The sequence below is a fragment of the Dysidea avara genome, chromosome 11 (assembly GCF_963678975.1).
Source record: "Dysidea avara chromosome 11, odDysAvar1.4, whole genome shotgun sequence".
Classification (NCBI taxonomy): Eukaryota; Metazoa; Porifera; class Demospongiae; order Dictyoceratida; family Dysideidae; genus Dysidea; species Dysidea avara.
Window position 1 is genome coordinate 15,356,700 of NC_089282.1, and position 22,897 is coordinate 15,379,596.

At 38.0% G+C, this 22,897-nt stretch overlaps 1 protein-coding gene across 1 annotated transcript; it reads right to left on the minus strand.

Annotated features, from left to right (window-relative positions):
• Positions 1-8,627: 8,627 nt before the first annotated feature.
• Positions 8,628-22,744, minus strand: LOC136238563 (proline rich transmembrane protein 1B-like). Its single transcript, XM_066029117.1, has 4 exons — positions 22,442-22,744; positions 14,812-14,900; positions 10,153-10,293; positions 8,628-8,866 (listed from the first exon to the last, which is right to left on the minus strand). Exons 1-4 carry the CDS (start codon positions 22,674-22,676, stop codon positions 8,699-8,701), a joined length of 633 nt encoding a protein of 210 aa, XP_065885189.1. The 5' UTR covers positions 22,677-22,744; the 3' UTR covers positions 8,628-8,698.
• Positions 22,745-22,897: the final 153 nt, after the last annotated feature.

Sequence of the window (22,897 nt, forward strand, 5' to 3'; positions counted from 1 at the left end):
TTACCATAGTATATACATCTTTCAAATATATATATAAATATAATAATAGATAACAAATTCATGGGTATAGATAATTTAATGTACATTTATTACAAGTCAAAAGTTTACATTGAACTGTCATTTGTGATAGATAGGGCATCATTATCATCTTGCATCATAAATGCTAATTTCATTTTTCTAGGATGAAGCTGTTTGAATTTTTGGACCATTTGACTAATTTTGAATGAAGAATGCTGCAAATGTTCATACCATGACCTATTGATCTTTAGCATGGCTATAATGAGCTGAGTATAGTGGCTGTCATGGTGGATTGAATAGGAGTTTTTAGAAGTTTTAATTGACTAAAGCTGCATTCACTCTCACAGGAAGTTATGGGAATAGTCAAAGTTATTTGTAAAAGCAGATAGATGTTACGATATGATATCCTGTCACAAAACCTGAATGCATCAATCATTTTGTATGGGACTTTTGAGGTGCACTCCTTCCATTTTCTAACCCACATCCTATATTCAGTGGTAAACATAGCAGAAAAAGGCAAATCGTGCTGGTAGAAATCAACAGCAGACAGCTGATTCTCTGGTACATCAAAGTCTGATAAATCTGATACTGTTTTGCAAATATGACTAGGCAGTAAATTGAGTAACCCAACACTATTATTTTCATTAGAAGTAAATCTAGTCTCCATCTAACTGACCACATGAGAAACAAATTCATTGTACAATGATATTTGGTTATAATCTTCCACAGTAGAAGTCTGGACATTGTTACTGTGAATTTGTTTTCCAACAACTCTTGGCTTTGTAAATGAAAAGCCATCTCCATGAAGGATGTACCTATTCTCATAGCATGCATGTACACTTTATGAAATTCAGAAGAAGAATTGGATCTCATGCTATTCAAACTCCTGATTATTTCATTAACTTCTTTGTATGCATAAATAACACCAACAGCTTCCATTTGTAACTTCTTTGTTAATCCTCTAAAACTAGAAAGTATTTCCAGAAGAATTGCAAAGCAAATAATGAACACAGAGGACTGAAGTTGATATAAAAAGCCATTAGCTTTTGTTAGCGTTTCTCCATCCCAGTCCCAATCTGTACCCAAATCAGAGAAGTGATTTGGTGAAACAATAGCCTGCATTGATCTCTGTACTGCAGGAAGAAGTTATAAGAAAACTGCATAAGAATCTATACGTTCCACCCATCGTGTTCTGCATGCATCTTTAATTTGTGTGCTTTGGGTGATACTGCCATAGTTACAGAGTCAATGCACTTTTCTAACAAACGTTGTTGCTTAGCTGAGTATTTAAAGAATCTGGAAATTTCCCCAATGCAAGCTTCAGTGCTTTTGAATTCTTGAATACGACAAGCAGACACAATTGCAAGATTCAACCTGTGTGCAGCACAGTGAGTATATACAGCCATTGGGGCTTGCTTCTGCTCAATTTCTTTGCAGCCATTTCTTGCACCTGACATGTTTGAGCTTCCATCGTAGCACTGTCCATACATATCGGAGTATGAGATCTAGAGGCCCCATAATGCAAGATAGTGTAGTAGTTTATTTGCTAGAACATGTCCTGTAATTCGCTCTACTTCAACAAAATCAAGGAAAGCTTCCTTTACAACTTTGTCATGCACATAACGCAAACAGATTGAGAACTGTTCCTTATTTAACACATCACACACTTCATCTGCAATGACAGAGTAGTATTTAGCTTCTTTTATTTCTGACAAAATTTCATTGTGGATTTGCTCTGCCACAACATCAATCAATCCATTTTGAATTGTTTTTGATGTATATTTTGCATTCTTTGGGGTATTCTGCAGATGGTTAAAAAGAATAGGATCAGTTTCTGCTCTGAATTTGACTAGCTCAATAAAATTACCTTCATTATGACTATAGAGGATCTCTTCTGAATCGGAAAAATTTATTTGATCATCACAATGTCCTCGATAAGCCAAACCCTTGCTTTCCACAAAATATTATAATTTTAAGCAGAGTTTCTATTACCTTTTGATTGCACTCCATTCGATCTTGATGCTGTTTATTGTATTGTGTATCAATAGCCTTTTCGGGTTTCTTGTATCGCTGTATAAACTCAGACATTTTAGCTAATGATGACAAATGATATTGAGTTTTAGCATGACTTTCAAATTTAGAAGACTGCTTAACCCATTGTTTAAATGGTTTATTAACTAGTTGACCACAACTCTGTCCACCTGGGTTATCTGTCGCAAACACTGCACAGGTGCGACAAAACACACCATCTGTAAACCAACTATAGTGTAGCCAAGCATGCTTCTTTAACCAGCTTGGTTGGAATTTTCGAAATGATTGTGATGGAGATGCTTGTGTCCGAGGATAGACAGAAGCGTTTTGGTTTGGTTCATGAGTAAAAATTTCATATAATTGTTCCCTGGTTAAAGCTTTGAAGTCTGTATTTTCATCTATTAGCTTACCAATGTCACAGGGATGACTGCTTTCTGGGTGTGCACATGTGCAACTTGCATCATTTATTGAACCACTGCAGGGTCAAACCATTTGGTAACTCCACATTTGTGCTGTTTAATCATTATTTCATCACCAGTACCCCCCCTGGCTTGACTGGATATCACTCTCAGTGACCACCTGGCTTGACTGGACATCACTCTCAGTGACCACCGGCTTGACTGGACATCACTCTCAGTGACCACCTGGCTTGACTGGCTATCACTCTCAGTGACCACCTTGCTTGACTAGCTGTGACTTTCAGTGGCCACCTGGCTTGACAGGCTACCACTCTCATTTGCCATTAAAATGGCAGTTGATTTACTACTTGCTACATGCTGACTGGCCACAGCCTCGGCCACAGCTGACTCAGAATCATTCAATCCTTCTTGTGAGGCATGAGAATTAGCTGCAATTAAAATTCAGAGGTTCATCAATTAATTAATACACATTGTAGCAGCCCAATATTATACTCAGCCTTTATTTTATAAACGCAGCCTTGTAACATGAACTTGGTTGTACACCCAGTTAGCTGCATCATGTACAGCAAACTGAATTTAATTCTCATAATAACTTACTATATTTCTTAACCTTGGGGAAAAAGTGTGTAATCAAAGAAACTGAAGGGCGCTTTACAGTAGCCTTTTGCATAATTACTAACAAAAAAAGCGCAAAATCTAAATAATGCCCACCAAATCACATGATTTAATGTGAATGGGCTTGTGTAGTGTAGATTGACAGAAACTAAGAGCAAGGTTGGTGAGTGAATGTAAACAGTTGTTGGATGCTGCTGAATGGTAAAAACAACTTTTAAGATAGTTAATTTTGGTTGATTCAATGAAAGAAAGTTTGTATGAGTTTCTCTTACAACCAACCATAAAATGGGGTTCCATGGAACCCTTGGAACCCCCCCCTGGATCTGCCCCTAAATAGGTGCAAAGTCTAAATTTAGATAATGCCAGCATGAAGTTGCTACACTTTATATGTTTGTTTTGTGAGATTTAGCCTATAAACTGCCCTTGACAGGCTGCTTTGTGGCCTTGTACCTTCAATTGCCATCCCTATCCATTTTGAACCCTAACTGTTGCCCACCCATGCACCACCATCCTCCCCTTTGTGAAGAAGCTACAGTTGTGAAAAATTATCTGAAACTTGACAAGGATTACCTTGGCCACTGGATACTCTGAAAGGCTGTGAATGCCTCCATCTTCGTCCACATGGCCGCCAGGGTTGGTGAGTTACAATGCTTTTCATACCCAGGGGGGGTTTCCAGGGGTTTCAAGAACCCCCTTTGGATTTTACATGGTACTTGAAACATTAAAACTTCAGGTTTCCAGAATCCTGAATCTATTATGGAACAAAACACATTTTAAACTTTTAAATAATAGTTTCTCACATACACTTGTAGAATTATTCTGGTGAGAAAAGATTGAGATACTAAAAGCAGTCAGGCAATGAAAACTACTCTAATACAACAGTCTCTTAGCTGTAGTGGAAATACCTTTTCAAAATTCCTGCATACACCCCTGTGTAAAATATCACTGAATAAACAATGTGCCCAAAAATGGGTGATTTTCCAGTATTCAGTCACATGTTGGGGGCTATGCCACTATACTAATACCTTCAATCAATAATTTTTAGTTTATATGCATGGGTGTGTGTGTGTGTGTGTGTGTGTGTGTGCTTGTGTGTGTGTATACATCTGTTTTGTATGTGGTGTAGTGTACATGCATGTGTCTCTGTAGTATCATATCTGTCACTTGTATTGATCGTATCTGCATAATTCAAACCATTTTGTTTTGTTTGTTGTAGGATTTTGATTTGTGTGTGACTTGTAGGGTCACGAACACAAGATGGAGATGCTTGGTCTTGGAGTAGAGTATGAAGGTGAATCCGAACCACAGCTGCCTCAGAATCCCCATGAAGCAAAAAGGCAATCAATTCAGAAGTGCATCTAATCAATTGTGCACGCTCGTCAGTGTCGTGACATGTCATGTAAGCTGCAGAGTTGTATAAAGATGAAGAGAGTGATACGACACGTACGTGATTGCTGACTACGAAACAATGGAAACTGTTCCATCTGTAAACAATTTGTGATTCTCTGTTTGTATCATGCACGAAACTGTAAAGAAGCTCATTGTTTAGTGCCACTGTGCAGCAATATCAAACAGAAACTGGAGAAACAACATAGAGAGCAAGAGATTCATCAAGATTGTCTGATCATGCGTAGGATGGTTGAGATGAGAGCATACTCTGGAGCCCCCTACACCTTCTGCTCATGTTGTAGCATCACCCACCCCAATTACACCTAATAGGAACAACAAAGATCTCCATCTACATTTCCCCATTCTTCTCAGCCAGTGATACATCAGCATTGCTAAAACCAGAGCTATAGCAGCAGAGTGGGGCTAGTGCAGGAACTGGTATAGCCACAGTTTTGTAATATTAAACTGAGATTTACAGATGCACATTAAGATTCACACAAAATATTGGTGCCAAATGTCACATTTGGATCACCTTTGTGTGTAAATAAGTCACTTGGATTAATTTGCACTTGATCGTTATGGAATTTTATTGAAACAAAACTGGGACTAACCTTAAGGGAATTATTATTTAGGTGATTTTTACTTGAATCTGGTTTCTGACTTATTGTACAATGTTACTGGAGAAATTGTTAAAATCTATAAATGCATGAAAATTACTTGTTTTAAAAGTGTGCTTGTACTTGTTCTAGCTTTTTGGCCTGCATGACTATATTGCATGCCTTATTTTCATTATTATGTGTGTAATTTTTTCTGCTATTTTTGACATCAGAGAAACTTTTGAGGCTTTAACACAAATGTTTGTGAAGGTGTGGCCTGCAGCAGTAACTCCATAGTATCACATTCATTTGTGGTAATATTGATTTTTGTTTCTTAGCAAATATCTTACCTATGTATAATGGTGATCAATAACCATTATAGTTTTTCTATTAATTTTTTATTGTACATCTCTACTCATACCATTTGTATATAACTACATGTAACACTGGAGGTAGGGCATTCCCATGGTGGTTTCTACTAGCTGTATTTTAAACATGTTAAATTATAATGCCACAGTAGGGATTTTTGTCACATACATAGCTACAATATGTGGTAGCATCCATCCCTCTTGTTTCACTACACATTATTGCTTGGATTCTTACTTCCTTTTTTAAAATTAACAGTTAATTTTATATACATCAATTTTCACTTTTGCTATAGCATATAACTATGTTTATGATGTATGAGTGTGATCATAGATGAGTGTTGTATTAGGGTGACTGCTTAATTAAAGTATATCGATCTCACTGCTGATCTTGAGTGAGCTTCTGGTAGAGATGTTAGAGCTACTTAAAGGTTTGCATTGTGAGTTTGAGTTTAGCATGTTAATTTACTTAGGCTAAGCATCCTCTTGAAGGAAAAAATAATTGAGTGAGTTAGCATTGCATAGTTCAGCTATAGCTAGATGATAGCTTTCACTATGTGGGGATTGTTTTTCTACACAGCACATTTCAACCATGTGAAAAGATGGTTCAGAAATTCTTGACCTATATTAATTTTGTGTCCAAAAATTTAAACCATAATCAGTGTTTACAAACCTCTGTATATAAGTAATGTGGTGAATGTAGGTTTGTCTTCTTTCGATTCTCCTATTAGGTGAGCAGACCAGAGTGGTATAATTTCTATTACTTAGAAAATGATATGCATAGAATCAAGAGTACATCAATATTTATATGGGTATTATGTACTCTTGATAGAATGCTTTATGATCTTTGGGTACATTGAGGTATTTAAAATCATTAAGAGACCTCTGGATAGGTTCTCTCAAATGGTTAAAGACTTCTGGAGAAGCTGATTTTTTTGGGGCATACTTTTAACTGACTCAGAAATTTTTCTCGCATTATTCTTTCTGGATTGATAATGTTGTGATTGTAACACCAGATGCTAACTTCAGATTGGTTCCCTGATTAGTTCACCTCAATGTTGTGTTCTTTGCCAGGTTGATAGCAGAAAAATTCTTTAGGGGAAATATGTTTTCTCACAGGCTGTCTCAACTGCATGTTGTGTCTCGCACTATAATACCTCCCAGCACAGAGCTACCCGGCAGTGCTCACAGCCATTGGTGGAACTGATTAGCATGTGAGTACTCAGCAGCCAACACCAGTTTGATAGTGTATGTCACACGGATTATGAATTCATAACTGAACAAAGGGTAGTCACTACCTATGGCCCTCTGTGACCAGGATTAAGATGTTTTATCAACTATATTATCATCTCAATAAAGGCCTTGAAGGCTCTTGATTACTTGACTTTGTAGTGTAAAGTATGTCATTTTGTTAATATAAGGTGCTTGTTTGCTTCTTTTGATGAATTCTTGATGGTGGACTTTACAGGCTCATTTTTCACAACGTATAACGCAGTTTGGCACTCTCCCTCCCCATTATATATACTCTTGATTATAGGTATTAGTCAGGGAATATTGTTAAAATCTGGGAATTGATTCCTTGCCAAGAAATTTTCTCACCAATGTGTTTGTAAAGGTCTCTATTGACTAACATATAAATTATGAAAAAGTTTAAATTAAGGGAAACCTGTAACAGCTGCTGGAATGTGGGGTACTTGGAACCATATCAGGAAAATTGAGACATCAACTTTTGCCTTATGTGGAGTCAAAATAGGTTTTTTTTCACAATTCTGAATTGAATAAAAGCATTTGTTTTGTACAAAACCGCTCCTTGGTGGATAAAAGGCCAAACCCCCTTTCAATAGGTATGTGGATTTATTTGAATAGACACAGAAATTTAAATATGACTCCCACTGTCAAACATCTCAAAAGTGAATGTCTGAGTCTTCTCTAAACTCTACGCCATCATTGATGCAATTCTTGCATGTAATACCTTTGCAAATTATGCATGCAGAGATACACTGGATGCTGCTCTTCATGCTTCACGACAATTACAGCTCGTGAACCAGAGTAGCTCCTCAGGAGCCATGGGGTGTAGTGTAGGAACTGGTTCATAACCTTGAATCCCTACAGTCCATCCATACTCATGGGGATACAAAAACATGCTTCACAACAGCATCCAGTCTCGGGTTTGGAGATAGGCATGAAGAGAATGCTGTGCAGCTACCCCCTCTGTTTGAGGTAGAGTCTCTGGTTTGATCAGTCCAGCTGCTGCCTTGTGGGTGAACATGTAGTATTGAGTTTCTCCCAGAGTACATAGTACCTGGCGCATTGTAAATGTACTTGAAAATGGCAATACCACCCCTGATCACTGTGTCTTTATTAGTCTGTATGTCAAGGAAGATGTCCATGTGCTCATCAATATCCCCTGGTCAAATATGGTACTTTTCCAATGGTTTACAATTGAAGAAACAGTATCTCAACCACTGAATGCATGACAAAAGAGCAAGTAGCACCTCTGTCTTTCAGAGAGTGCTTCTTTGGATCATCTTCGCATCGTAAGAGCCCTTTGACATGGTGAAAAAAGTAGATGATAGGTATTAGAGCACGGTGCACTATATCAGCAAATCGGCATCTTCTGCCTGCACCTGTAAATTCAACAACCATGCAAAGTGGTGCCTTCTGACTTGGCCGCCTTCATTAGTCTCTGCTCAATGCAGATGTCACACCAGGTACCAGACCATTCATGACAAGAGTAATACACAACATGGTTCCCATATGCATGGGCTGTAAAACTTTCAAAGGTTTCCTTGTATTTAGGTAAAGTTTCAAGTAGTTCTTGTGAATAGCATAAAAGTAGGCGTGACATTTTCTCACCAAGGAGTGGTTTTGGTGCAAAACAAATGCTTTTATTCAATTCAGAATCATAAAAAAACCTATTTTGACTCCACACAAGGCAAAATTAAACTTTCAATTTTCGTGATATGGTTCCGGGTACCCCACATTCCAGCAGCTGTCATGTGCTCCCCTACAAGAGTTGAAATTAAAATATATCAGCAGACACAAATACATTGGTGAAAAATTTCTTGGTAAGGAATTTATTCCCAGATTTGCCTGATATCTGATAATATTAAGGAATGAATAATAGAAAAATAATGAATAAATATCAAATAATGAATAATAGAAAAATCCAGTATTCACAATAGTGGCACGATTGCAACAATAAAGAAAATTAGTTATATAGCTATACGTAGCAATAAAACTCACAACAATTGAACAATAATTATTATGGTACACCAATTATACCAAAGACAATAATATTAGGAATTACAATAGCAATAATGAAAAGTATGAATAAGATTCCTAACTTTATACCATGTACATTTATTTTCTTAGCTGCTAGAGATGCTTCTCGAGCTTCTGTACATCGGCCAGCATTATATTCATTGTCCACCTATACATATTACAAAGCCATCATTTGAATAAGGTATTTTACAAATAACACACACACACACACACACACACACACACACACACACACACACACACACACACACACACACACACACACACACACACACACACACACACACAGAGTTTGTATTACACATGCATGCATACATACATGCTAGGCTTGAGTCTGTTATGCTCCAAAATTTGCCTATTATGCTTTTTGGCATTTCCCCAATTTTCTGCCTATTATGCTTGTTTTTATGCTTTTCAAAAATGCATTATGCTTTTATTTTGTGTTTTTTCTTTGTGCAGAGAAGTTCTTCATATGATACAGTGCAAATGGAGAGGTGTCACTTCAACTGCAACATACAAATAATAGCAATAGCTTGAAATTGGATGTGTTCCAGAGTTAATCATATTAGAGCAGGGGGTCTGGTGGTATATCTATAGTCCCTCAGAAGCTATAGACATTTTTATTGTCTAATATCTTTGTAGCTTTGTATGCAAATAAAATATTATGCATCATTTCTGATTGATCTTCTGAGTTGTAGCGATTGGTATTCAAAGGACAGCAACTGCTCAGCATAATAATGCAACTTGCATTTGCATCACCATGCCAAGAACATTATTAGCCTACTGGGGATATAGTTCTGTTGCATGTGATGACTGTTCTATTAGAGTGTTTGACTGTTCTATTGGAGAATCTCAATCTTTTAAAAATAATTTCCCAGTTTGATATTAACCTCAGTCTCACTCCAGACCTCATGCACTATTGTCAATGACTAGCAATCTGATTCAACGCTAACCTATAGTATCATAAGATCTTCTATCGTATTGTTTTCCAATTGAGCTTCCAATAATCATAATCACTATTATTTTATTCAAAATCAGATGATGCAACATGTTATATAATACCAAATTCAATGATTGAAGCTCAGCTATACTACTTTGCCATGCCTTGGTGCTAGTTAGCACATGACTGCATGTGTGACATGTCCTCAAACTCACAATGAAAAATATTCATTTTGTCAAGGGGTGTAAACATGTAGTTCTGCATTTTTTCTACTCGTTATCAGGATTCATTTCACCATCCAAAACAGGTCAGCCCTTGACTTTGTGACTGTTATAGCAGAAGTTATACTTAATGTGGTGGAAATTTGCCCATTATTCTCCTAATTATGCTCCATTATGCCAGCATTATGCTTTATGCTTTCATCCCCTATTATGTCAAAACTTATGCCGGCTTAATCAACACAAGCCTAATATATGCACATATTATAGGTTTACCTTCAAAGACCATTTCAGTGCTAAGATGCCCATTATAGGGCAACAGCATAACAGGACAAACAGTGACAACTTCATATAGTTTTCAGGCTTAGCTTGTCCAAATGTAGTTGTCTGCGGGATTGATAGTGGCATCACCACTCCCTGGAATAGGAAGACATGTGTAGTGTATTACATACTGTACATAATACAAAAATTGATTATAATAAATTATAATATGTGAGATGTGATTTCGTGCTATTTCTTTGGTGTGTAAGTTTATTGTACACCTAAATATGAAATGATACAGGTGACCATGATAAAATGTACTGTTTCTTTTTGTGTTGGTATAAAGAGTGGACCCAGGAACTGAGGAAGGATGCAGCTTAGCTTAGAATACAATCTTTGTCTTGTACTAGCTCACTCCATGTCCAGCATTGTATAACTAGACCACTATATCTTAGTGTAGTGACTCTTATCAAACAGAGACTTTATATGTCTGTTCAGATAAAGTTTTGACTGGTTAGAAAAAGCTATTCATTGTTTATACTTCCAAGGCTAACTCCAACAAGTTTGCGCCCAAACCATTCAACATGTGCATAGTGTTTAAGCACGGGGCCTGCATGTTGAACTGCCCATGCTGCCTGTGGTTTGATTTCCCTGGAATAGTTGGTGTTTAAATAAAGTTTCTGTAATAAACAACTTGCTTGTCTAGCAACATATTAGATTAGCGTGCATCTTGAAGAAAAGTATATGCCCATTTCGGAGAGTATACATACTTAAAATAAGTACTGTGACAAAGAAAAGTGGTTTATCAAAGCAATTGTGATCTGTTGAGTTAGCTAGAAAGTGCACTGTAATAATGTAATGATGTACAGAATATCAGTGAAGTGCCTAGAAAAGGTGGTTTCTCTGTGGGTTTCCACTTTCTTGATCCTCAGTCTCTGCATGGGTTCACTGCTCATAATTCAGGAAGAAGGGTGTTGTCGGAATTGTAAGGAAAATATAATGTATACTTGTTCCATTAATTTCTGAAAAAAATGCATAGGCAGTGGGCTAGGGGGCCATACCCCCAAGTAAACAATGTTTGCAAGAAAAAATCAAGATACTCTAATAGAGCAGTCAGCTACTCTAATAAAACAGACATAATAAAATGGTTTAAAATAGGTTGTCTGGGCTTCTAAACTATGAAAACTCTCCAGAACACCAAGAATAACACACTTCTGTTGTATGCTTTCAAATTGCATGGTAATTGGATAGATTTCATTGTCAAAGTTTGCTCCTCACTCTTTGGCCGGCTTACCGCCCCTGCCAAAATGTACTGTAAAGTAGCAAGATTATACTGTGTAGTATTTCAGTGATGCCACAAACAACATTAAATTTTGAATTAGGCTTGTGAAAACTGTTCTCACATTTTTCATTGATATGGTATTCCAAAGTTCTCCAAAAATATATCATTATGCTTTTATTATTCCCCAAAAAATAATTTCCAATTTTTATAACTTTTTATTAAGTTTTATGAGTTAATCACTGCATCAAATGCTGCTCAATTCTTTTTCTCCATCATCATTCTCAAAATAATTTGGGCATACACTAATTTGAATATCTATATCATATTTTAAAAGTTGTTGATTTAAAAATGAAGTAGTGAAACAAGAGATGAATGATGGTGTTACAGCATATAGCTCAGTGGGAAATCCCTACTTTGGCATTGAACAAAATAGTAATAGTTAATGTGCCAAAGTAGGGACTTCTCACTGAGCTATGCTGTAACACCATCATTCATCTCTTGTTTCACTACTTTTTATTGCATAGATCCCTACTTCATTTTTAAATTAACAATTTTTTAAATACTAGTTTGCTTAGTTTTTTTTTGTTATGGCACAGCTAGCTACAGTGTAACTTGTACATTAGTCTACTTGTACTCCACATCTGTAGGTATGGGATCGGAAAGGCAGATACCATCACTTATAAACATCTTGCCCATTTGCTCAGTGAGAAGTGGAGTTCTTCATTTTCTGTGGTTATGCTGTAGTTTGGGGTTCTGCTTGCTGCACTCTTCAATAATAATCAGGGGATCGCCCATTCTAGATGCAAGCGTCTCTTTATGCCTCCAGCCATCGACCTTGCTGTTGCTGAGGGGTACCTGTCTCATTTAGAATTATATTATACTAATTTTATATTATTGTGCTTGCTTCTTTTTTGTATAAAAATAACTATGTCTTCCATAAAAATATAACTTGTAACTGTTCCATCATACATGACTGTGTATATTAGAGTGACTGTTGTATTAGAGTATATCTGCAGTCAGCCAAGGATGTGCAGCTAGCTAGACAAATAAAGAGTGAGTTGATCTTGTTTCTTGTTTTTATTGTTTAGTAAACAGCTAGATTGTTAAGAGGTTGGCTACTCTTTCACTATTTTTATTTGGGGGCGTGGTTGCAAACCTATTGTGAACCGGATCCCAATTGTGAAGTTGTAGATGTCTAGCAAGTGTAGCTCTTATAGTAGTGCCGGGACTGAAGCGCTTCTGAAATCCAGCTCTGAAATAATTCTAGATCTGTAGTGTCTAAATAGGCTGCAGAAAGAAAGCGTTAATGCGGAAAATTAACGCCTTGATATGGTTTTGTAGGATGAAGAAGAAGACAAGCAGCCTGATTGAAGATAAAAGAAAAGACAAGGCGCAAAGGGCCTACATTCTCGGAACCCCCAAAAGGCACATCCCACTAGTGAGTTTGTTATTGTGGTGTGAAATGGTGGTCATACGCTGCTTTGTTTGGCTTCTAGCCTTACGACTGTGGTCAGTAAGGCAGTGAGGCAGTCAGTGAGACTAAAATTCGAATTTAGGCAATTTAAAAAAAACTCTATATCTAGCCACTTGTAAGTGTTGCTATAGTTAATGCTGTAGTATATATTATATGGACTAGTACTATTCCGTAAAGGTAATTTTTATCGCGTAAACTGTCTCTAGGGTGATTTTTGAAGGCAGAATTTTGGGCAGCACACGAAAGTTTCACCGCAATCCCTGCTTAAACGCTATGACTATACCGTTTGATATTGCTTTAATTTATGTTTGTTCTATGGCTATGTACTTTTGGATAAAGAGGTGCACCGATATTGCCAATATTCCGGAAACTGATATATTGGCTACAGAATCACCAATTCTGATACCAGTACTGATACTGATATGTTTTAGTGGTGGGTTGTATCTGAATATAGGAGGTTTTTGGTATGTGACATTAGAATAATTGTAGAAAAAGCATACAAAAATTTTATTAAGGTGGTTGCCAAATTGTTTTTGTTAAGGAAATACAAGACTTGTGAAAGAAGTGTGATGATAAGGTCTAACCAAGCAAAGAAAAAAGATTATTTACCTTGGGGATTAAACCTGGCTTTCTGAAAAGCTCAGTAATTCAAGCCTCATGTAGTGCTACAAAGTCAGTCCAATAGCAGATCCAGCATGGAGTATCCCCCAATCCTTCTTCCTCGTCTGCCCTTTCCTTTTTACTTTTAAATAGGAAGAACTGGACAGTAAAGTAAATTAAAGTACCGGCACCTTTAGTACTAATAACGCAAACAAATTTAGTTTCAGGCAGATTCCCCTGAAACCAAATTTGCCGCTATATGTATGCACTAACAATAACAGACTGTAGTTAGATTATACTAGCTGCCTCAGCGTTTGTATATTTAATGGTGTGGATCTGAACTTGTTTGTGTCCCTCCCCTTTCCAGTCCTGGATCTGCCTCTGCAGCCATGCACAAAGATGTGCAATTATTGTATAAAATGTTTGCTGGAAAGTGAACTTTTAACCAATTTTTGATACCACTGCATAGCTGATGTGACAGCAAACCACTACAATTCAAAGTAAAATATACCAGTTAAAGCATCCTGGACCTTCACCTTTAGCTATATTAGTGTATATGAAAAATAAAATACTTGGGGTGTGTTTGATGAGTACAGCACTCTACTTTGCCTCATTCTTTATTAATTCAACATACTTTCTAATATATATTATACTAGTTAAATCACTGCTGCAAATACAATATGGAATAAAAGCGCAAAGGTGTGGGCAAGAGACTAATATAACACAAACGAGTGCTATATTAGGCTTGAGACCATGCATGAGTGCTTTTATTTTCACAATATATAGCGTAGTGGTGCTTTTCTGCTTTCTGGTTGGTTTTGTTTGGAGCATTCATTTTGTAGATTGAACCACATTGGTTTTCACCCATCAGACAATTGGTAAGTGTCTTTATAGTACAAGTTTGGTCTGAAAACAGATAGTATCTTTTGGTCACTTCTGATGATTTTAAATGTTACACGCATGCATGAACAATCATGCTGTATTTTCTGTACACAGTGCTGCATTTTCCATTCAGTGCTTTATGGAAATAATAGCACTCTTCTTCGTTTGATTTTCACCTACACAGGTGCTTTAATTCCCACTATAGACTTTTCCATGTAGTACAGTAGCTCATGAAATCACCTCTCATTATTATGCATGCATGCAATGGTGACTATTCAATTAGAGTTCATTAGTTGGTGTCAACAATAGAATGCTGTATCAGTTTAATTATTTGGAACACAGTATAAGAAGCATGGCTTAAATAGTAGTTTAAATAGCTGACCATCTGTATTATAGTACTATTCAAATTAGTACAATTTGCACTACAAACACTCACCATATTAGTAGCATCATGTTGAGGTGGAGGAGGATAGGATTGCTGCTGATAAGTTTGATGATAATAAGCTTGTTGAGGATATGGCTGATCTGCACATATTCAAATAGGATTGATCAAGTGCAACAAAAGGTGTTAAACTGAGGGAGGTGACTATCTGTGCTTTAGTAGTTATAGAGGTATTTATACAAAAAAATTGCATGTCAGGTGATGATATCCCTTACATGCAACTTCTCGTTGCACTAGGAATGATGTCTACTGGATTCTTACACTTGTTCTCTTTTTGTACTGAGCTCAGATTTAACAGCAGTTAAACAGTTTACAAAGGTGCTTTTCACTATCAGGGTTAATGTAACTAGCTATACCCCATGTAAAAGAAAACTACCTGCATAAAAAGCTTCCTTCAATGCTTAACCATTTTAGCCTTACTATTTTCACTTTTGCTCTGACAGACTACCTTGGTATTATGTAATGAAGCATAGTTGTATCAGATATGCCCATAATTGTTCATTTTATCATTGTCGAAGTGATGAGTCACTACAGGTGATGATTCAAATTCTTTGCGATGTAAAGTCTTCAATGTCGGGGCTGCCTGACTACTTACTATACGCAGTGTAGCAGAAATACGAGAACAACATTGTTGGTATCTTTATGATATATAATAATAAGCTTTATATTATGCGACTGGATTATGAAAAGGTACCTTTCCACATATTTTACATACCAACAAACAAAATGATGTAACACTTGATTCCTTATACTGATTAACTTGCTCTTAGTCTGAAAATGCAGCCAGATGCTTCAGCTATATTCCTTGAAAATTTATGGTCATTATATGCCATGATCAAAAATTATGAAGCTTCAAAGTTCAAAAAATTGGTCAAATTTTGTGTGCAAAAAAGGTACTTTTTTTTTTGCAAATCTGGTCACAATTATTACAAAACTCATTAGATTATGGATATAGCTAGCACAGTGTTTGTTATTACAGCAAGAGGATGTGGGTGACAGCAACATTACTATGACATGCATGAATATAATTGCTATCATGAATATATTTGCCCTATATCACACCTACATTCAGCCTTGTGACCAAGTCACCTTTTTTAATATGATTCATAAAAGGTGACATGATCAAAGGTTCACATGATGTACTGTAAGGGTCACAATTGTTGCATTCTAAAAAGCCATGTTATGGTTTTTTCCATTGCTTGTCCCGATCCTTCTATGGGAATAAAACAAAACCAACTTGTACAAGTGCGCCAACCGCATATGTCAGAACCAAAATGAAAGTTAATACTGCTGCTTTAAGGCAGTGGGTTAAACTGCAGCCAGAAAGCCATTGAGCTACATACAACTGATGGTACAAAGCAGTCACATACAACTATACTCCAAAGAAAATAGCTAGCTACCAGTTTTGCACTGAAATGATCTCCAGATTTATTAGTTGTATGCTGGGGTGGCCAGCAGTACCCAGACACGATTAACCTAGCTAACCAGAGACAATCAAAACTTTTATTAATCCATTGTACGACATCCATGCACACACACGAGTCAGTTTTTTGCACCTATCAATGTCAAGCACCTAGGGGTCCCTATACACCTACTGGGGGGTTTGTAACATAGTGATGTATTCTATGATGATGCATTGTAGCAATGATGTATGACTGATTATGTAATGATTGATGATGTAACTACACTGTATGACTGTAGTATATGTGTTTAACATTATTATGATGAATCAGTCGTGATCGTAACATGGTGTCAGAAGTGCTGTTGTAAAGATGTCCATTCTTTGCAAACCACCAGAGCCTTTGTCCTTCACAGGAAATGTCGCACAAAACTGGCGAGAGTTTGCAGAGCAGCTGCAATGGTTCCTTGCAGGAACTGAATCAACCGAAAAGGGTGACGAAGTCAAAATTGGCATAATGCTGTCTTATGCAGGCAAAGAAGCACGAGAAATTTACAAGACGTTGCCGTGGACCTCCGAAGGAGATGCACACAAATTTGATAAAGTGCTAGAAGCCTTTCAGAATTATTGCTCGCTGCGCAAGAACATTATCTACGAGAGATATACATTCTGGAGCCTTCGACAAGAAGAGGGTGAATCCATTGACGCGTACCTAACGCGACTGAAAGTCAAGATAGACACGTGCGAGTACAACAAAGAAGGCTGGCCTGCAGCTGTGCGACAGGAACTAATTCGCGACAAGTTCGTCTTCGGGCTGACCGATGATTCCCTGAAAGAGAGACTTCTTCGCGAAGCATCCTTGACTCTCAGCAAAGCGATAGAGATAGCTCAGCGTTCAGAATCGTCGAAACAGCAAATCAAAGACATGACTCGGTCTTCGCACAGTCCGAATGTACACACTATGAAAGGACGGAGTGGCTCAAAACCTACCTACTGTGGACAATGCGGACAGACACATAAACCGAAAGATTTCCCAGCATATGGACAAAAATGCTCAATATGCCACAAATTGCACCATTTTGCTAAAGTGTGCTGCAACAAGACGTCCCTACCAAGACACAAATATAGTACAAAACCACAGAGAACCTCATTCAAAAGTGATCGCGACTCAAGAACTGGCACCAAACTGAGACGAAAACTCCATGAAATACAAGAGACTGACCACAGCACACAAAGTGATCTGAACTCAGACAACGAGAGTGATTCTTATCAATCATCTGATGAATTTGCTCTAAGCCCACTACAGATTGAAGGTATCAAGAAATCTTCTGCATGGCTCACTGACATTCTAGCCAATGGCAATCGTGATAAGCTGACAGTAAAGCTGGACACTGGAGCAGAAGTAAGTGTCTTACCATTGCATTTGTACAATAAGTTACAAATAAAACCCCCACTCAAAACCACAAGCATGAAACTGAGTGCCTATGGTGATACTTCCATTAAACCTACTGGTACATGCAAACTTACCTGTACTGGTAACAGTAAGGTGTGTGACGTTAAGTTTTATGTTGCACCAGTAAATGCACAAGCAATACTGGGTCTAACTGATTGTGTACAACTTGGCTTAGTCAAGAGAGTGAATGCCCTGCAATCTGAGTTGCTGACTAAGGATGCCATCAGAGACAATAGAGGAGTTTAGCATAAGTGGAAATATTTTAATTGGTCTGTTAATTGCTGTTGTGCAACCACTGGATGCTGTGGTTAGCCATAAAAATGTACAGAAACCATTGGGAAACGGATGACCACGGACACTAAAACCTTTGTTATCCGGAAACAAAAGGAGATACGCTAGTCTTGTAAACAGTAAGGCTCAAACGAATAGTAGCTTTCTGTATTCGAATATTTACTCAACTATTGTCCGAATACTCGAATATTCGGTGTAAGGTTTCATTGCTATAATCCAGTGATTAAGGTGGCCACTACCAAGAAACCTATAAAGAACCACAAACAAGTTTGTGGCTTCGTATGAATAGATGGAAAGTGTTTATAACAAAGTAGAAGTATCTGGAGTAAACCATGAATCCATATGAAGTCTTGTGCTTACGGCGATCTGCCACAGCATTAGTACATCTTCACCAATTAGTGGCTGCCTAATGCTATTTCTACTGTTCGCTTCTTCAACACCATTCTTTCCATTCAATGACATCGTCTCCGCTTCCTTAATTGCTTACAGCTAATCACGTGCCATTGTATAACGATCATGTGCGAATATTCGGGGGTTAATTTTATTATTCGAATACTATGCCAACGAATATTAATACGAATAATCGGTTATTCGTTTGAGCCTTAGTAAACAGCTCCTGAAACTACATTGATTTCTACGCGTTTTGGTGGTTGTCTGCTCGTCATAGGGTATGTGGTTAGCTAGTTACAAGCTTCTGAAGTTGAAAATGCCTGGCGAAAAAGTGTTCTGATTTCGAGGAAAGCAAGCAGATGCTTGTTTCTATGTTTTGATTGAAGAACAACACAAGAACAAGCATTAGGATCACCTGGATAGTGTTTACAAGCGCGCTAAACTTCATGTTTGCTTGTCGGCCCGTCTGGTCGATTGTAGCGTTCATAATCCATAGAATCAATGAAATTATCTATTACCAAGCTTTGCCAATCAGTTCTGAGTGGTTTTCCAGTAGAAACTCAGAAGTATCAGCCTTGGAAAGCGTTGTATTGTAAAATCTTTAACTTTACGGCTCCATAACTCGATAACCCTTTATCCTATTAACAGCAGGCAACCACGAAACGAAAGGGAAATCAACGTAATTCCTATCTGTGTACAGAAAATTGGAACATACCGTATACTTTGTAAGCAACGGAGGTTTTATTGTCGGTTATCATCGTTTTCCCAATGGCTTCAATACATTTTTATGGGCATCCAGAGCATCCAGTGGTTGCGCAATATGCAATTAACGCTAATTGCATTCCTAGACGCTTATACTAAACTCCCCTATTATCCTAGCTGTTTTAGAGGACTTGGCAACCTTGGGAGGTACCACATCACCATGGTAGCTAATTGCACACCTGTTGTCAACCCACCTAGGCGAGTCCCACACTCACTAAAGCAAAGGTTGCATCATGCCCTAGACAAAAATGTGAAGTCAGGTGTTTTGGTAAAGGTTGACCAACCAACAGACTGGGTCAACAACCTGGTCATAGTAGAAAAGAAGAATGGCTCATTAAGACTTTGCCTTGACCCAAGAGACCTGAACAAAGCAATAAAGCGTGAGCATTACAAGATCCCAACAATGCAAGAAATTGCTAGTGAGTTTGCAGGCAAAACTGTTTTCTCAACCCTAGACCTAAAAGATGGTTATTGGCAAGTGCAATTAGATGAGAAAAGCTCACTGCTATGCACCTTCAACACACCATTTGGCAGGTACAGATTCACTAGAATGCCCTTTGGTATTAAATCAGCCAGTGAAGTGTTTCAAAAAAAGAATGAAGAAGCCTTCTCAGGCATCAATGGAATCCATATTGTGGCTGATGACATAATCATAGCAGCTGTGAATATTGAAGAGCATGACCAAATTCTCAAACAAGTCCTTGAGAGAGCCAAAGAGAAAAACATCAAATTTAACTTTGACAAACTTCAATTACGTGTGAGTGAAGTTAGATACCTAGGAACCATGGTCACCCCAGAAGGGATTAAACCAGACCCAATGAAAGTCAGTGCAATTGTCGAGATGGCTAGTCCCACTGATAAAGCAGGTATCAGACGCCTACTAGGTATGATCAACTTCTTAGCAGCTCACATCCCAAATGTTTCCACCATCACAGCACCCCTAAGAAGCTTGCTTAAATCTGACATACTTTTCACCTGGGGTCCAGAGCAAGCAAAAGCCCTCACAAACATCAAAGAAGTCCTCTCCACAGCTCCTGTATTAAGCTATTTCGATCCAACCGTCACCAGCACCATACAAGCTGATGCAAGTCAACATGGCCTTGGAGCATGTTTACTACAGAAAGGCAAACCTATTGCTTATGCCTCCAGAAGCCTTAATCCTGCAGAGTGTAACTATGCTCAAATTGAAAAGGAACTGTTGGCCATAGTATTCGCTTGTCAGAAATTCCACCAATACATTTATGGCTTCGAAACCAAAGTACAGAGTGACCAAAAGCCACTAGAATCCATTGTACACAAACCACTGTACAAAGTTTCACCAAGACTTCAGAGAATGCTACTTAAACTCCAAAATTATGACCTATCTATCAGGTATGTAAAAGGAAAAGACCTGCATATAGCAGATACACTGTCACGAGCATATCTAACCAACCTTGATGACTCAACTCAGAGCAAAGACTTAGAGTTTGCAATACATGCCATGATAGAGAATCTTCCTGTATCTGAAGAGAAAAGGTCCCAACTCCAGGTAGCAACAGCTACAGACCACCAGCTACAGCAGTTACTGGCACTGATGAGAAGTGGATGGCCAGAGGATGTTTCTAATGTACCCATATCACTTCGTGAGTACTGGAAAATAAGACACAATCTATGCTGTGCTGAAAACCTCATTTTCATGAACAACCGAATTGTGATACCATCTACCATGAGACAAGAAATCTTGAAGTGTATCCATGAGGGACACATGGGCATAGAAAAATGCAAAGCTAGAGCTAGAGTATGTGTGTACTGGCCTGCAATGTATGAAGCCATTGAGAATGAAGTGAGGAAATGCCCAGTATGCAACAAGTACGGCAAGGGAAACCAGAAAGAGCCAATGATACCACATGACATTCCGAATCGTCCATGGGAGAAACTTGGTGCTGATTATTTCTCTTTTGCCGGAAACGATTATCTGTTAGTTGTTGACTATTTCTCAAAATATCCAGAAGTAGTTCGTGTGAACAGTAAGACAGCTGAAGCAACCATAAACAAGATGAAGCAGATATTCTCCCGACATGGCATTCCCAACACTCTTGTAGCTGATAACATGCCATTTAACAGCAAAGCATTCAGGCAATTTGCAAAAGAATGGGATTTTTCAGTTGTCACCTCCAGTCCCAACTATGCACAGTCAAATGGTCTTGCAGAAAGAAATGTCCAAACCATAAAGACATTACTGAAAAAGGCTAAAGAGGGGATGAAAGATGAACAATTAGCCTTGTTAGAATTCAGAAACACTCCAATTACTGGACTGCAAGAATCCCCCGCACAGTTACTAATGAGTCGAAGGCTGCGTTCAACTCTTCCAATGATTGTTCCGATGCTACAGCCACATGTTAGTGCAAATACTAAGAGCAAACTTAAACTTAGACAAAACATCCAGAAGAAGCACTACGATAAGACAGCCAAGAACTTACCTACATTGCAGCCTGATGATGTAGTTCAGTACCAAGGCAAACAATCATGGGAGCCTGCCGTGGTACTCAGTCACCATCCTGCTCCCAGGTCGTACAATATCAAGACTGCTGATGGAACATTGCTGAGACGTAACAGGCGACACTTAAAGAAAACTATTGAGAATCCCCCAGATGTAACTACCAATCTGGATGACTCATTTACTATTGAAGACTCAGCCCCAGCAGTCAATAATCAGATGCCACATCCAGAGCAACCATCAGCTAGAGTTCCAACATGTAATGAGAAACGTACAAGAAGTGGCTGAATAGTACGACCTCCTGCTAGATTATGTGATGACTGCTACTGACTGACTTTATGCATACATGTAGAGTAAGTTGTTGTGTTTATTTTGACTTAGTTGTAGTTATGATTTTAAAGTTGATTGTATAGGTTTTGGTTGTATACACCTGTTAGTTATTTAGTTTTGTATATCTGGAAAGGAGGGTGTAACATAGTGATGTATTCTATGATGATGCATTGTAGCAATGATGTATGACTGATTACGTAATGATTGATGATGTAACTACACTGTATGACTGTAGTATATGTGTTTAACATTATTATGATGAATCAGTCGTGATCGTAACAGGGTTGACATCTACACTTTCCCCACCTCTGGGGCTTTTGACAGCAGCAGTTTGCTGAACCAAAAATTATTTTAATCAAATCCCTATAGAAACCCTTTATTGAGGTGGGGACATAGTGGGCAAGCTTCTTAGCCCCAGTACTGGAGAATTTGACACTAAACCTTGTCAAATCTCTTGTATTCATGACATTGATAGGTGCATAATAGTTAGCTACGTAGCTACATGCATGGCTATAGCACTCACTAAATCCGGAGCTGTAAGGAGGTGGTCTCTCTGGTGCGGATGGATAAGGAGCTAGTGGATTATTCTGCTGTAGAGGATGTGGTTGTCCTGGTTGAAGATGTGTCTGTGATAACAGTGACCCCTCTGGATTGTAGGGAGGAGGCGGACGATCGTTCGATGCTGTTAATGCTGAGTAAGGTTCTGCTGTGTGATTCACATCACCTAGAAGGTATTTCGCTTCTGAATTCTCCTCCATGTTAATGATACAAGGCTGTACACTTATTGCTGTTTCCAAGTCATCGACAAAATTTACGAAAATTCACGGTAAACCGTCATACTAATTAGCTGGAATTAGAGCATTCCAATTTTATTCTTTTGTTTATAAACAATTACATCATCTGGTAAAGAGTTTCATAGCTTTAGCCTTACCACTAGTTACGTACTTGGGGAAAAGATTTGCATCAGCATTAACTTTTG

Bases quoted from the DNA above. Each gene is read 5' to 3' on its own strand.
- LOC136238563 (XM_066029117.1), bottom strand. From the start codon at position 22,676: ATGGAGGAGAATTCAGAAGCGAAATACCTTCTAGGTGATGTGAATCAC. The intron at 14,901-22,441 runs GTGAGTGCTATA...GAATATGTGCAG, and splicing joins TCCTTACAGCTCCGGATTTA to ATCAGCCATATCCTCAACAA. The intron at 10,294-14,811 runs GTGAGTGTTTGT...TTCCTATTCCAG, and splicing joins AACATGATGCTACTAATATG to GGAGTGGTGATGCCACTATC.